Below are 17,261 nucleotides of genomic sequence, written 5' to 3' on the forward strand. Positions count from 1 at the left end.
TGGTTGAACGGCCGATTGGTCAACTGGGCACTTAGCATATTAGGCTTTTATTATATAGGATAATAAAATATCTGGAATAACTACTAAAAAGCAATGAAATATAGATAAATCAAAAAGTAATCATTAAAAACATTCAAGCAACCCAGAGGGAGGCAGGGAAAAGAAAATAGAGCATCAAAAAGCAGAGGAAACAATAAAATGTTTGTAAATGGCTTAATACACCAACTAGAAGACAGAGCCTGGCAGAATACATGAAAAAATATGACCTAACTATATGCTGTCTGTAGGACTCACTTCAAATACAAATGATAAAGGCAGGTTGAAAGTAGAAAGGTAGAAAAAGATATACAAACATTAATCAAAGGAAACCAGGAGTAGCTGAGACAGAGAGGGACGTTATATATTAGTAATGATAGCAGAGACAATCCACCAAGAACACACAATCATAAACACGTATACACCAAACAACAGAGCTGCAAAATACATGAAGCAAAAACTGATAGAACTGAAAGGAGAAATAGACAAACCCATAATTACAGTTGGAGACTTCAAGACTCTGCTCTCAAAAACTGATGAAACTACTAGACAGAACACCAGTAAGGATACAGAAGACCTCAACAACACTATCAACCAGAAGAATCTAAGTGACATTTATGCAACACTCCACCCAACAACAGCACAATGCACTTTTTTTCTCTCAAGTGCCTATGGAGCATATACTGAAATAGACCATATCCTGGGCCATAAAACAAACCTTAACAAATTTAAAACTGAAATAATACAGATCATGTTCTCTGAACAAAATGTAATCAAACTAGAAACCAAAACAAAAAGATATAGGTAAGTCTCCACTTGGAAACTAAGTAATACCTGTCTAATAACCCATGCTTCATAAAGGAAGTCTCAAGAGAGTTTTTTTTGAAATACATTAAATTGAATGAAAATGAAAATAGAACATAGTAAAATTTGTGGAACATAACTAAAGCAATGCTAAGAGGAAAATTTATAGCACTGAATGCATACAATAAACAAGCAGTCAAGTCTCAAATCAGTAATCTAAGTGTCCATCCAAAAATCTAGAAAAAGAAGAGGAAAAGAAAACAAAAGCAAGTAGAAGGGAATAATAAAGAGCAAAAATCAGTGACATTAAAAACAGAAAAACAATAGAGAAAATTAATGAAACAAAGAGCTGATTCTTTAAAAAGGTAAAGCAGACAAATCTCTAGCAAGATGAGTAAGGGAAAAAGAGAAAAGACACAAATTACCAATATCAGGAATGAAACAGGGAATTTCACTACAAATTCTGCAGACATGAAAAGGAAAATAAGAGAATATTATGAACAACTCAACATATACATTTGACAACTCAGATGAAACAGATCAATTTCTTTTTTTTAAAAAATATATTTTATTGATTTTTTACAGAGAGGAAGGAAGAGGGATAGAGAGTTAGAAACATCGATGACAGAGAAACATGGATCAGCTGCCTCGTGCACACCCCCTACTGGGGATGTGCTCGCAACCAAGGTACATGCCCTTGACCGGAATCGAACCTGGGACCCTTCAGTCCGCAGGCCGATGCTCTATCCACTGAGCCAAACTGGTTAGGGCCAGATCAATTTCTTAAAAAACACAAACCACTGCAACTTACGCAATATAAATTCACAACTGGATTTATAATTTAAAAACTCCCCCAAAAGGGCTCTCCAGGTCCAGATGTCTTCACTGAAGAATCCTACTAGACATTTAAAAAATTAATTCCAAGCCTGGTCGGCGTGGCTCAGTGGTTGAGCATTGACCTATGAACCAAAAGATCGAGGTTCGATTCCCAGTCAGGGCACATGCCTGGGTTGCGGGCTCGATCCCCAGTGTGGGGTGTGCAGGAGGCAGCCGATCAATGATTCTCTCTCATCATTGATGTTTCTATCTCTCTCTCCCTCTCTATCTCTCTCTCCCTCTCCCTTCCTCTCTGAAATCAATAAAAAAATATTTACAAATAAATAAATAAAAATAAAAAATTAATACCAATTCTAGACAACCTCTATCAGAAAATAAGAGGGAAGGAACACCCAATTCATTTTATGAGGCTAAAATTACTCTCATATGAAAACCAGATTAAAGATGGTACCAAGATAACTACAGACCAATATTCCTCATGAATAGAGATGAAAAAATCCTTAAGGAAATATTAACAAATAGAACTCAATAATAAAAATCATCCACCATTACTAAGTAGCATTTATCCCAGTTTATCCATGGATGTAAGGCTGGTTCAATATTTGAAAATCAATCAAAGTAATCTACTAATATTATAGGCTAAATAAGAAAAATCACATGACCATATTACTTGGTACAAAAATGTATTTGACAAAATTCAACATTCATTCATGACAAAAATTCTCGGAAAACTAGGAATACAGGGAATTATCCTCACCTTCAATAAAGAGCATCTATAAGAAATCTAGAACATTATACTTAATGATGAAAAACTGAATGCCTTCTTCCTAATATCAGGAACAAGGCAAGGATGTCTGCTCTCATCCCTCTTATTCAACACAATGCTGGAAGTTTTAGACAGTACAATAAAGAAAAGAAAAAAAGGAAATACATGGCATATAGATCAGAAAGGAAAATATATAAGTATCCCTATTTGCAGATGACACGTTAGTTGATGTAGAAGATCTCAAGAAACCTACAAACACCTCCTAGAATTAACTCCTAAATGGAAAGATATGTGGTAAGCTTCAATATAGTAAAGGTGTAAATCTCCCCCAAGTGATATGGGTTTAGTGCAATTCCTATCAAAATTCCAGCAAGAATTTTTGTAGATATAGATAATTCTAAAACTTATATGGAAAGGCAAACAAAGGAACAAGAAAAGCTAAAATAATTTTTAAAAAGAAATGAGATGAATCAGTCTACCCAATTTAAAACTTATTATATAGTTACAGTAATCAATATATAAGCTATTGGAAGAGGAATATATAAATAGATCAATGGAAAAGAACAGAGAACCCAGAAACAGAGCCACACAAATATGCTCAACTGATTTTTTGGCCAAGGTGCAAATGCAGTTCAATGAAAGAAAGATAGCTTGTTAAAACAAATCGAGCCAGAGTAATTGGATGTCAATAAGAAAATGAACCTCAACCTAATTTTCTTCTTTTATATGAAAATTAATTTAAAATGGATCACAGAGTTAAATGTAAAACTGAAGAACTTTTAGGAAAAAAACAGAAGAAAATCTACATCTAGGCAGAGTACTCAGATTTGAAACTAAAAACGTGATCCATAAGAGGAAAATATTGGCAAGCTGGACTTCATCAAAATGAAAAATGTTTGTTCTGTGAAAGACAACGTAAATAGGATAAAAAGACAAACTACTAGTGGGAGAAAATATTTGCAAACTATATATTTGACAACACTAGTATCTAGAATAAATGAAGAACTCTCAAATATCAACAGTAAGACAAAGAAACAATGCAATTAGAAAATGGGCAAAGGACATAAAAAAACATTTCACTCAAGAGGTATACATTTGGCAGTTAAGCATAAAAAAATGCAAAACATCATTTGTCATTTGGGAAATGTAAATTAAAACAAAGAGATATCCTACATACCTATCAGAATGGCTCAATTAAAAAATAGTGACAGTACAAAAGCTAGTGAGGATGAGGACACATTGCTGGTGGAAATGTAAAATGGTATAGCCATTCTGGAAAAGCAGTTTGGTAGTTTATTAAAAAAACTAAACATGTAACTACCATATTACCTAGCAATTGTACTCCTGGACATTTATCCCAGAGAAATGAAAATGTATGTTCACACAAAGTCTGTATGTAAATGTTTATAGAGGTATTTGTAATATTCAAAAATTGTAATCAACCAATGTCCTTTAATTGATGAATGGTGAAACAAACTGTGGTACATCCACACCATGGAATACTTACTACTCAATAATAAAAAGGAATGAGTTACAACAACCTACAGGAAATTATGCTTTGTGATAAAAGCCAATTCCCAAAGGTTACATAGTTTATGATTCCATTTACCTAACATTCTTTTTTTTTAATATATTTTATTGATTTTTTTACAGAGAGGAAGGGAGAGGGATAGAGAGTTAGAAACATCGATGAGAGAGAAACATCGACCAGCTGCCTCCTGCACACTTCCTACTGGGGATGTGCCTGCAACCAAGGCACATGCCCTTGACCGGAATCGAACCTGGGACCCCTGAGTCCGCAGGCCGACGCTCTATCCACTGAGCCAAACCGGTTAGGGCTATATAACATTCTTAAAATGATAGAATTACAGAAATAAAGAACCGGTTAGTGGTTGCCAGGGATTAAAAGGAGGTGAAGGCAGGAGGGAAGTGTAGGTAGCTATAAAAGGGCAACATGATGGATCATTGTGGCCATGGAAATGTTAAGACTCCATCAATGTCAGCATCCTGGTTGTGATCTTGTACTATAGTTCTGCAAGATGTTCCCCGGTGGAGAAATGGATATGAAAGGTACAAGGGATCACTCTGTATTGTATCTTAAAATCACACCTAAAATCTACAGTTATCTCAAAATCAAGTTTCATTAGAATGAAAGTACAATGTAGTCTGTATGTTGACAATTTTTATAATAAAATGTTGGGGAAAACGCAATGCAATCAAGTTCCCCCAAAGCACTGCTAAGATGGGGTTTTCTTTCTTCATATGGCAGATCATGGGGATTACCAATACAGCACATATGACTCACCACTTGTTTCTGGAGGCCATCTAGTTTGTCTTCAGTGTTGTCATCTTTATCCGTGTTGCTTCTAAATAAAAGTAAAAAAAAAAAAAAAGAAAAAGAAAAAAAAAGGCATCATATACTACCTAAGGGCTATTTGGCAACCAGGATGCTTATAAGAAAGCCTCCTAAATCACAGAGCACAGGGAATATTAGTAGATCCCTTTCCCCACAGGCCTCAAAATCTGGGTCTTTCCAATGTCATAACTTCTAAGGGCAAGGCCCCCTGTCAGACTGAGACTCCAGCATCTACTCAGTCAAGTAAGAGGCCAGCTATTCAACAATGATTCTATCATAACCCACCCAGGGTTATCTGGATATGAGGCTTTGATAAAAGAAGACTAGAGACTGAAGGCTGTGCAAACTGAGCCAGTCCTGATGTGCCGACCCCTGTATCACAATAGGATGATCTTCACACAGAATCACTCACTCTTGGCAGCAGTCACTGCTTCGAAAGGAAGCTCTGCCGACACTTCCAAGAAAGGACATTTTGCCCCCTGTACCACCAATCACTTGCCTCTAGGTTAGCTGCCTAATGTCTTCTCTCTTGTGAGCTTAACTACTGCTGGTGTCTATCTGTTTTTCATCATTCCTTTTAAAACTGCCTTTGAAGTATTCCTGTCTCAAATATTCTTATCTTTGCTGCTCAGATCCTGGAGGCATAAGGATAATATGGTAGTTACATGTTTAGTTTTTTTAATAAACTACCAAACTGCTTTTCCAGAATGGCTATACCATTTTACATTTCCACCAGCAATGTGTCCTCATCCCCACTAGCTTTTGTACTGTCACTATTTTTTAATTGGGCCATTCTGATAGGTATGTAGGATACCTTCACTGCTTAACCACATAAAGAACAACCAGCCCATAAGAAAATGAACCTCATGCCACATCCAGGTACCTCACTCACTCAGGCAATGTTTTCCCAGACCCAGTGAATCTAAGAGCCACACTGGTCACCTGGGCATTTGTTAACATCTCTCTGACTGCATCTACTTTCTGCTAGAGGAAACACCCATGGATAGGGAATGTTATGGTAGCTAAAATGTTAATCAGGAGCTAAGAACAAATGGAAAATGCATTTCACTCTTTTCTCCACCACAGCAGATAGTGAAGGGCTCCACGCAGAGCCACACCCTCATGTCCAGGCTTGGCCACAGCCCTAGGCAATGAAAAGCATATCTGCCACTTTGGGGAGAAGATCAGGTCAAAAGCTCACCAACACAAAGTAAGACATATATGTTATGTTATTTTAAATGTATACACATGTATTTTGGAGAACTAGTTTTTGGTTACTTAGCTTTCCTATAAACTTATACATTTGGAGGTTATGCCAACAGTAAAATTCAGCCAAAGAGGATACCTCCGTACTTTTTTTGCATACCCAGGGATAAGGCTTATATACCATGGCTGTCAAGCAGTGTGGCTCCTAAATCCACCTTAGTCACAGACCATGCAATCCTTAAATAATGCTGGAATTTCATCTGAGGAATGCCGAGGGCAGGAAGCCTGTACTCGTTGTGCCTCTTCTTAGCTTTCTGCCAGGTAGGAGAAGTCTGAATTCTTCCTCAAGAATCCTCTGACCAGGTAAGCGATGAGGATGATGAGCAGCTTAGGGAGCCCATGTAGGACAGGAATCAGTACTTGGTTCAAAGTGCTTAGAAGTCAAAGAAAAGGCCTGAGGTGTAACAGGATGGAACCAAAGCGGCCATTCTAGAAGGCCGCTCCAGCATGGCAAGGCTAAGGGAGATGCCACACTGTGAGGAGGAGACTGAGTGTGCTGGACATGGGTGGAAGGGGTCATAGATTTGTGGCATGACACGTTAGTTATGGCACAGTTGGTCTATGCAGCTTCTCACCTTTCAGGAATGTCTGAGGTCCCATCCGTAACACCCTGTTCTGCAGAAAGGGACTTCTCATCTGGCATCCCAACTTTCTCCAGGAAACAAAGTGCAGGGTCTGCTCGCATGGCATTGTACCGCTCATACCCTGATCAGGAGTAATGAGAAACGTCAGAAGTCATGTCAGAGCTCACACAATCTGCCCTGGGCTCTAGATGGTAATGTTGTTTCCCTTATTAAGTAAAAGCAAAACAAAAATATTTATTGAAGATTAACTGGATCCTTTAAGATTTCCTATCTGGGAAGAACCTTGAGCTAAAGTAGACACCTCTGAGTAGTGCTAGGCCAAAAATGAAAGCTTAGCGACTGCCATAGCAGGTGTTTGTTTTGGTTGTTAGTATTTGCCTGGAATATCTTATTTCACTCCTTAGATGTCAATCTCATTCTATCTTCCATCTGGTCTTATCTCACTTCCAGCACTGCTTCTCTGGGCCAGTCAGAGAGCCATTTCTTGCCCTCCTTCCCTGGAGGGGCTTGCTTCCTCTTTCAGTGTGGGTATTAAACACCCAGACCGCCTGGTCTGTTGTCCTATCGGCTCCTGAGCTTGCAGCTCTGGCTGTAATGTGTAGGATATCTGGAGTGACCTCTTCATTTGGGGCTTTCCTTCATTTCTTTCAGGTTCAGCTATAATTCACCTCAGCATTCCGCATGTCTGTGGTGAGTGTCTTGGGTGGGGGAGGGAGAGGAAGCACGTGCATCTGCCTGCCACACTGCTGGGGCTGCAGGTGTGTCCTCCTGACAGCACATTGGCTCCATCAGGGAGTTGGCAATGTGCTCCACAGCCACCACTGAAGACACGGTCAATGGACTCTCATGTGGTTGCCTGCAGCAGCTGGTCTACTTCTGGATTCTTTCCAAAATTAGATTAGACCAAGTTTCAGTTACACTGTGGACCCTTGTGCTTAACAGGGAGGTCACATGCTTCTCTTCTCTCTTCAGAGCTGAGTTCCAGCCCTGTACTGTCCAAAAGAGGAGCCACATGTGGCTATTTTAATTACAATTACATAAAAAATACAGTTGTATTAGTCACATTTCCAGTGCCCAACAGCCATATGGGGCTCCTCCATAGCTGACTTCCAGCACAGAAAAGGCATTTCCATAATCACAGGAAGTCCTGTGGTAGCACTGTTCCAGCCTAACCCAGTGGTTTGACAAAGAGCTCTCAGCAGCACTGGACCTCCTGAAGCCTGCTCTGGTAACACCAGAATCCAAGTTTTGAGGGAATTCCTCATTAAAATATGCACAGTCATCCCTCAGTATCCAGGGAGGATTGGTTCCAGGATGCCCCCGAGGATACCAAAATCCAAAGATGCTTAAGTCCTTACATAAAATGGCACTTTATTTGCATAAAACCTGTATTTGCATAGAGACTACAGAGGGTATCCCTACCCAGCACTCCAGTCACATGGATTCAGTGTAATGTTTGGCATATGGCAAATTCAAAGTTTGCTTTTTGGAACTTTCTGGGACTATTTTTGGGAAATATTTCTGATCCGCATTTGGCTGAACCGGTGAACATGAAATCCGCAGATAAGGAGGAAATGCAACTGGTTATGGCCTGTAAGTATTGAAGAATCCTACTCATAAGGCATGTGTTAGTTTACTTTCCAAAGGCAGAGTAATAAGCAACAGTGAAATAACGCCAAGCATCTATTACGTACCAAGCACTGTTCTAGGCAGTTTACCTATATTGTCCTAGTTAATATTCAAACAACCCTCCACATCAGTTGTTTTGATGGCATTCCCCTTGTCTAAATAAGGAATTAGATGGTAGATGTTTATGAAATGCTTCTCAGTATCTTTTAGTCTCTTGCTTACCACATTAAAAAGAAAGATGCCCATGCCATCTTCTATTCTCAAATTTTTATACCCAGTAGGGCAAACTAGAAATGTGTAGGATATCTGGAATGACCTTAGAATTCTATATACATATGAAATGCTAAAACCTTAACATTTTCCCCAACTACCACGTGCCAGACACTAGGCCAGATATTGGGACAATAGGAATAAATGAGTGTGAGGCAGTCCCGGCCCAAGCATACAGACAGGCTAGGTGGGGAAGATACAAGGTCTTTATGGCCAACTCACTCTCTTGAAGTTCCTCACTGATACTAACATCCACTGTAATTTCATGACTCCACATTCCTCTGGTTGAAATTCTGAGAGGACAGAGGTAAGGCTCTACTTTCTAAGACAGACGTGCAATAGGACTGTGGAGTTTTCAGGAAAGGGGGAAACACTGAAATACACACCATGTTTGAATACGCCAATCAGAAGGGACTTGTCGGCCTCAGCATCCCACCAGTCCACTGGAATCTCCACGTAGTCGATGTCAGGCAGAGGCACTTCCAGCTCCCTGTGGAAGGAAGGGCATGGACTCAGAGTTCCTTCAACAGACAGAAAACAACGTCAGAGCTACTGGCCGAACCCTGGTATTAAGCCACATCCTAGTTGCAGGCTTAGACACGAAGTAACAGGATGCAGGAATTGTGGGCCAAGGTTCCTTACAGGGCTTTCCCAGTGAGCTATCTCTGCATGTGTACAGTGGGGCCTTGACTTACGAGTGTCCCGACTAACGAGTTTTTCGAGATACGAGCCATCTCTCGGCCGATTTTTTCCTTTGAGTTGCGAGCTAAAATTCAGGTTATGAGCCAGCTTCAGATACCCCACCACTAGTTGGCTCAGCGAACGTCACAGTGAACGCCACATCAGGCCAGCATCACGTGTCTCACTCGTTCACTTTAAGATTTGACATACGAGTAATCTGAGTTACGAGCTCCGTCACGGAACGAATTAAACTCGTAAGTCAAGGCCCCACTATACTTGACTCCCAGGCTCCACCCTAGACTGACTGGCAAACATTGTGGAGAACTCACTGTCGGTCTAGAGTGGAGCCTTAGGATCTACACGCACGAGGTAGTTCTGATGTGCACCTTCAATTGAGAACCACAGTAAAATCCATCTATATACCATTCACTGAAGGTAGAACACCGCTTAAATGGTTGAATTTATACATGATCAAATGCTGAGAAGATGAGTTTCCAAATCATGTAGAGATCTCAAGCTGGATTCAAACACAAGATGATGTGCTTTGGAACATGCAGGGATATGAAGAGAGCCCTTCAGAGGACATGGGCCACAATAGGTGGCAGTGGTCTGCTAATGCTCTGTAGGGTCAAAAATGACCACAAATTGCACTGCTCCTGGCCAAAGTAATAACAATGACATGTCCTAGGCCGTGGTCGGCAAACTGCGGCTTGCGAGCCACATGTGGCTCTTTGGCCCCTTGAGTGTGGCTCTTCCACAAAATACCACGTGCGGGCGCGCATGTACAGTGCGACTGAAACTTCATGGCCCATGTGCAGAAGTCAGTATTTTGTGGAACAGCCGGTATTTTGTGGAAGAGCCACACTCAAGGGGCCAAAGAGCTGCATGTGGCTCGCAAGTCGAGGTTTGCCGACCACTGTGACCTAGGGAGTAGACATGAGGGGATTAGCAGGCCTGTACCATCAACCCCTCTCTGAGGTTCTGTCCACGTTCTGAGAGCTCACATGGATCCTCAGCTCACTGTCTTCATTTGTCCTGCGCTGGGAGAGAACTTCTACCTGCATGGCTCCTCTCCCACCTTTCAGCTCCTGGATGGTTCCTCTGCTGCATTTGAAGTTTCTTATTGCATCAGGCTCATTTTACTGTGACACAGGGCTGATGCCCTTGCCAGGCCCAGCTCCCCTGTGAGGATGGTGTCCCCAGCCCCACCTTTCTAGGCAGCTCCCTCTATCTGGCTCCCCTGCAGGGCCCACTGCTCTGCCTGTGTGGTGCCATGGGCTGAACAATTTTTCTGGGATGAACTTTTATGTATTCCTTATGGCAATCTCTACAATAAGACATTACACCTGAATAGGACGAGGGAGAGCCAGGATTGAGGAAAGCAGAGGAGAGGAGGAAAAAGTGTGGTGAATGGACTGGCACTCTCCACGTTCTGCCTAGCTCCCATCTATCTACATGTCTACAAAAGCAATGATGGGGATGAGGAAGTTCAGATAGATTACCTGTGGCATGGAACACCTAATACAAACGATCGGTTGAATTCTGCTGCATCTATATGACTCAAAAATTGAACCTTTTTTACCAAACACTCAACTTCCCTATTCCTTCTAAAAGTAACTACAGTAACTACAGAAAGCCTACCAAGTAACCATAGTCACTGTGATGATTGCTCTGGATGGCAAACTGCCCGTGAACAGGGCTGTCAATGTCCTTCATCCTTCTCTTTCTTCAGTGCTGCTACGATTACTAAACACTAGCATTGCCCAATGGAAAGGAAGAAAAAGAAGAAACCATAGCCCCAGGTCATCTCAAGGCAAAGTTCAAATACCAACCCTACTGGTGACTTCTGGAAATGATGGGCATAGCACAGGGCTGGAGCCAACTGCACGTGTGGGGCAGGGGAAGGGGGCTGCCTGGTGATCCCACCTACGAACTGTGACCATCTGACAGCTCATCAAGTGGGAGCTGGGAGCTGACAGCCTTATTCCCCCAAATCTCGGGAGGTTCCCACAGAATTCTACAGCTTCAGAAACACTACTTCACAAAACCAAGGTGCAAGAAATCAAACAGGTCAGAGGTGACAGGATTAGCAAATAAAGGAGAAGCACTCAAAGGCCAAGAATGGGATTCCGAGTAAAACTTCTGGTGTATACCCATCAGATCAAGCATATGAAAGTAATTAACACTCATTCTACAATGATTAAGGAAGAGAAATGAAAGAGATTTTGCAAAACTGTTAAGACAAAAACACTAACTTAAAACCTTACTGAAAGCTGTGTTTCTAAGAAAGTGTTTTCTCCTTGAACTGTCCTTACTCCACCTACCTGCTCTCTCAACTAAGTAACTGATGGGTGAGGTGGGAACATGGACACATTGGCCCATTTCCAGGAAAAGGCATTATAGCAACTCTTTACCTCAGAGAGGCAGGATTGACTCATTTTACCTGGCAGGAGTTCCTTCAAATGCTTTATCAGCTGCTTCTCCCAGTATTTCTGCTTTTAGGTAGTAGAGCATCCGAACTCGCAAAAGTACCCTATGAAAGGTGAACATATTAATGCAAACACATTAGAACCCAGAAGCTGCCTAGGAACTGCCACCCCCAATTGACAGAGAAATTCTGGGCATTCCCATGTCATTAGTGAAATGAAGTAACATATGAAAAAGCACTAGAAAAACAAACCACTAGGTACCAATGGCAGACATTACTGTGATCATCCCATTTTACACAAGAAAATGCATTTCATCAGTCATCTCTAAGTCACCCTTGTGAGCCATGTGGGGCGAGGGGGACAGCAGAAACAGTTCCTCTTGGTCCCTAAAAGAGTTCTCATCACTCCTTTTCTATGGCCTCAATGGTATCTTTGGCAGAGCTGCCTTCCAAGAGGCTGGTAACCAGTTTATTGAAGAGTGAGTCATGGTGAATGGCACTGCTTTCAAACAGTTCCACTTGTACATGATTAAATGAACCTTTTAAAGTCCCATTCGTGGCAATACTATCAGAGAGTAACGTCTTTCACTGTGATTCTGCAAGGACCACACTCCAGCCCCATGGGGAATACACCAAACATGGTTGAGACAAGGCAATCAAGGAAGTATCTGCTGGGCAGCACTGTGTGCCATGCACCATGCTGGGTACTGTGAGGTACATAACGGAAGTAAACAATTTCACCCTGTTCTGGAGGAGCCCACAGCAGTCTAACTGTAAAATGACACCAACCAAGAAAGAATCAGAGCTCAGAGGGTGACAGTGGGGTCAAGAGAGGGAAAGGCTCACTGATGCAAAAATGGTAAAAGTAAGGGTGGGCACAGAGAAGCCAACCATGTTCCAGAAAATGCTTCATATTCATGGCTAAGCTGCAAAGAGGTATAGAAGAGTACCCGTAACTTGCCAATACTAGCCAAGAGTAAAGGCTAGCTATCTATAATAAAAAAGTGTAATATACTAATTAGACTGGGCAGCCAAACGACCTTCTGGACATCATTCCAGATGTCCTTCCCAATGAAGCCATGGCAGCGAGGGGCCGAGGCAGAGGCAGTTAGAGGTGATCAGGCAGGCAGGTGAGCGGTTAGGGGCGATCAGGCAGGCAGGCAAGTGAGCAGTTAGGGGTGATCAGGCAGGCAGGCAATTGGTTAAGGGCAATCAGGCAGGTGAGCAGTTAGGAGCCAGTGGTCCTGGATTGCAAGAGGGTGCAGGCCGGGCTGAGGGACACCCCACCCCATGCATAAATTTCATGCACCGGGCCTCTAGTTAAAAATAAAAGCCCATTTATATATACTGATATAGAAACTGATAAGAGCCAGCGGTCCCGGATTGCAAGAGGGTGCAGGACAGGCTGAGGGACACTTCCCCCCCACCCCCCCCCCCCGCATGAATTTTGTGCACTGAGCCTCTAGTTAAAAATAAAAGCCCATTTATATATACTGATATAGAAACTGATCTCTACATAAGTTGTTAAAAAAAAGAAAGACAGCATAAACAGTATGTTAGATGTGTGCTATTTTAGGGAAGACAAAGGAGGCTGTACATTCACCTGTGCTAATTCATGTGCAGAGTACCTCTGTCTGGAAGAATTAGGTTAACAGTGGTTGCCTTTGGAGAGGAAATAGGGGAATTGGAGGTTGGAGGAAATCCTACTTTTGAAAAAATTGTTTAACACATATATGTATTAACTATTCCAAAGATGTTAATAATGGGTTGAGGCTTCTAAGAAGCATAATTTCTTAGATGCAGATAGAAAGTGCCACTGTAGCTCAAGTTGTAGGTAGCAATACACAAAGTGAACTTTTAGATCATAAAGAACCCTAAGTTTTCTGGTATGCCATTCCTTACCTCGGCTGTCAATCAACTCAAATAATTTTGAGGGTTTTTTTGGTTTTGTTTTTAAAAAGTTCAGAGAATAAGTACTCTAAGAATTTACAACGATCGCTGATCCTTCCATCTTGCTGGCAGCAGCCGACAACCTCCTTAGCAAGAACCAGAACAAGGGTGTCTGAGGTATAGAATTCCTGCCTGCTTAGATTTAGCTCAGTGAGAGCAAGGCTTTCCTGAAGATGTAGGACACAGAGAACTGTTCCTACTTCTCTAAAGTGAAGCCAAAGTGTTAATATGTAGCAGTACCTATCGCACAAGAGAAAAGAATTTAAAGCCAACAGTGTTCACTTTGTCTCCATATGAGAAGCAAATCAATTCAGTGAACAGATGGACAACTCCTCTTAGAGAGCCATCTCCTCCCAGAATGAGATGATAATCCCAGTTGGCATCTGAACTCAAACAAAACCCATTAATATTTCAGTGCCAGTATTGCTTTTTCTTTCATCTCTCTTCTTTTATTTAAATTTTTTACTTATTGATTTGAGAGAGAAAGAAAGACACACAGAGAGAAACATCAATTTGTTGTTCCACTTATTTATGCAATCATTGCTTGATTCTTGTATGTGCCCTGATTGGAGATTGAACCCGAAACCCTGCCGTATCAGGATGATGCTCTAACCAACAGAACTACCCGGCCAGGGCCGCATCTCTTTCTTAAAACACACACACACACACACACACACACACACACACACACACACACATCCCAAAACATTTTGTTAATATGAAATATACTTCCCAAAAGTGCCCTTTGCATAAGCTTAAAGCTTGGTGAGATTTTGACAAAGTGATCACACATGTGCATGTAGTAACCAGATCAGGAAGCACAACATTTATTTCTCCAACAGGCACCCCCGTATCCCCTTCCAGTCACTACCCCCACCCTGAATGACTAACCACTGTCCTGACTTCTTACAGGTTAGATTTGAAGCAGCTGATTTTTAACATTTCAAAGTTCTTTAGATGACAATTTCATGTCCCTAAATACTATACCACTAATAAGAAACAATGTGTTGAGTACTTAGTACTTACTGTGTGCCAGCATGTATTAGCTCATTTTAATCCTCATAACAATACTAACAGGTAGGTACTAGTGTTAATCTCATTTTCTAGGTGAAGAAAAGACACACAGAGATTAAAGAATTCACCTGCTGGTCAGCCACGGGGCCGGGATTTAAATCCAGGCAGTCCTGACCCCAGAGCTTGTCTTAACCCTTATCTGATATCGGGTGGCAGTATATTTGTTAATATATGAGAGCCCACAATCTAGAGCTCATGGTCATTTATGCTGAAGAAATTCTGCCTGTTTTCCACTGCATCTGAGGATAGAATCAGGACTCAAGATCAAAGGGTAGAAGTTTCAAGGCAGCAGAGTTTAGATTTCATATACAGAAGGACAATTAATTAGAGTCATCTGGTAATTAAATGAGCCTTGCTGAGAAATGGCAAACTCCCGTAAGTCCGAAGGCTCAGCAAAGGCTGGAAGACACCCTGTCAGGACACTGCAATCATCTCTTCAGGTGTACAGGGAAGTTCTGTGTCAACCTCTCCAGCTCAGCCTGTTTTTAGTGCTCCAGACCCACATCTGTAGCGGTAGGTGGAACAGCCAAATGTTGCTGCTCTAACTTAACAAGACAAAACCTGAGCCCTTCGTTTTGCTCTTCATCTCTTAGTGAACATAGCGATTCTCATTCCGTCAAGGCTTATCGTCATGGAGTTAGCTGCTTTTTGTACTCCTCATCACACACTATGGATTCTTCTTTAGTCATGTGTCACCTACTTAACTTTTTCTTCCCAATTCTAGTTAGCACCCTAATCTAAGTCCTTATGATCAATACTTAAACTATGACAGAACCCTTCTAGTTGGCTATTCAGTTCTAGGTTTAACTTCTCCATCTTGCAAATTATTGCCACATTAAATTTTCTCACCAAATACCTTATTTTTATCATGTCTAACTTGTTCAAGAAACAATGGTTGCTTAATATTTATTTACAATATAGTCCTTAGTTCAGTGATGGCGAACCTTTTGAGCTCGGCGTGTCAGCATTTTGAAAAACCCTAACTTAACTCTGGTGCCGTGTCACATATAGAAATTTTTTGATATTTGCAACCATAGTAAAACAAAGACTTATATTTTTGATATTTATTTTATATATTTAAATGCCATTTAACAAAGAAAAATCAACCAAAAAAATGAGTTCGTGTGTCACCTCTGACACGCGTGTCACAGGTTCGCCATCACTGCCTTAGTCAGTCTGTTGCATAAGCACTGCCATCAACAGGTCCTCTTGCTTAGCCAGCCTCCTCTTTCTGTGTCCCACACGGTGACTCTCATTCAGTCACATCAACCACAGTAGTGAGTCCTGCACCAATCAGGCTCCATTATCTACGGCATGTGACCTTGAAGTCTGAGACTGAGATCTACTATCCCTAAAGAGCTTTGTACTTTTGTGTACAGTTTTTGTTACAGTATTGGGCATGAGACCTATCTTCAAATATTTGGAAGAATGAAGGGAAAGGACTAGACTTCATCTGTTAAAGAAAAAACAAACAAACAAAAAAACCAACCCCCAAACAACTATAAAACCATTAGGTTGATGTTATAGGGAATAAGGGAAAAGCTAGCAAAACCTCTTAATTCATAAGGTCCTAAACTCTTTATAATAAGAGATGTGTAAGCAGAGGCCCTCTCGCTGCCTACCAGGAATGCCAGGGATATAATTCTTGCATGACCTAGGAAGCTGGATTAGATGGGTTCCAAGGGTCCTTTTAATTCTAATAGATACACTATATAGTGATGCAATTTCCATGTGTAAGCATATCAATGTTTCAGTGGCTGGGTGCTTTAACTCCTCAAAACCAAACTTCATACAAACAGAGTTTCATTATCTATCATTTTTTCCTCCGTCTCTCCCTACCCCACCTAGCTGTCAGCTCAGGGATATAAGAATACTATCTTATAGTATTCAGATGCATGTCTATCAAATACCTGGAGGCCACGAATGGCAACAGAAACTGAGAAGAGGAAGCAACTTGACATGAGGGACTGCAAGTGGTGGCAACTAGATTGGTCTTCTGCGCAAGTTAATGTGATCTCCGCGCAGAGGGCGGCAAATAAAAGGACAGTGAAATCACCAGGGTCTTAATTGGATTTGGAGTTATGGCAAAAAAACACCTTCTGGGGTAAAAACTGCACTAGCAGAAAGGTTAGGTTTTGTGAAGAAGAGATCAGAGAGGCTTTAAAGCTAGTGAATCCTGACCCAGCTTAGACCCATATCTTGCTTTTCCAAACCTTGCATGGCAGTACAGGAACATCACGTGCTCCTGCAGGGGTCCCAAGAACCTGGACAGTGAGTGGAGCTACCAGTAGGAGAGGGGTAGGGGGAGGTCCACCCACTTGTTGCAGTGTTGTTTGAGATGTTTCTTGTAGCCATCATCATGCAAGACCACCTCGGGGTTGCAGGTGGCCAGCCAGTCTGCATTCTTTAACTCTGGGAGCAGAAGCTGGTTCTTTGTCTTCTTCCCCTTCCTCCCTCTGGGGACTGGAGCAGACAACCCTGAAACAGAAAGGCTGGTCAATGAGATAAGGCAGCATAAACATGGGCATGAGAGCTGGGCTGGGACTGCAAATAGGCAGCCAGGCTGTGTGTGGTGGCTCT

General features: G+C 41.6%; 1 protein-coding gene across 4 annotated transcripts in view; it reads right to left on the reverse strand.

Annotated features, from left to right (window-relative positions):
- Positions 1-17,261, reverse strand: part of CHD6 (chromodomain helicase DNA binding protein 6) — a 170,202-nt gene that overhangs the window by 32,316 nt on the left and 120,625 nt on the right. For all 4 annotated transcript variants that reach the window (XM_023750885.1, XM_006085187.3, XM_023750887.1 and 1 more), the window contains 5 exons: positions 17,000-17,159; positions 11,673-11,762; positions 8,935-9,038; positions 6,641-6,770; positions 4,749-4,809 (listed from right to left, as the gene is read on the reverse strand). In XM_023750885.1, coding sequence (XP_023606653.1) covers positions 4,749-4,809; positions 6,641-6,770; positions 8,935-9,038; positions 11,673-11,762; positions 17,000-17,159 — 545 coding nt within the window. The remainder of the gene's footprint in view (positions 1-4,748; positions 4,810-6,640; positions 6,771-8,934; positions 9,039-11,672; positions 11,763-16,999; positions 17,160-17,261) is intronic.

Source organism: Myotis lucifugus, unplaced genomic scaffold, assembly GCF_000147115.1.
Source record: "Myotis lucifugus unplaced genomic scaffold, Myoluc2.0 scaffold_16, whole genome shotgun sequence".
NCBI classification, from domain to species: domain Eukaryota; kingdom Metazoa; phylum Chordata; class Mammalia; order Chiroptera; family Vespertilionidae; genus Myotis; species Myotis lucifugus.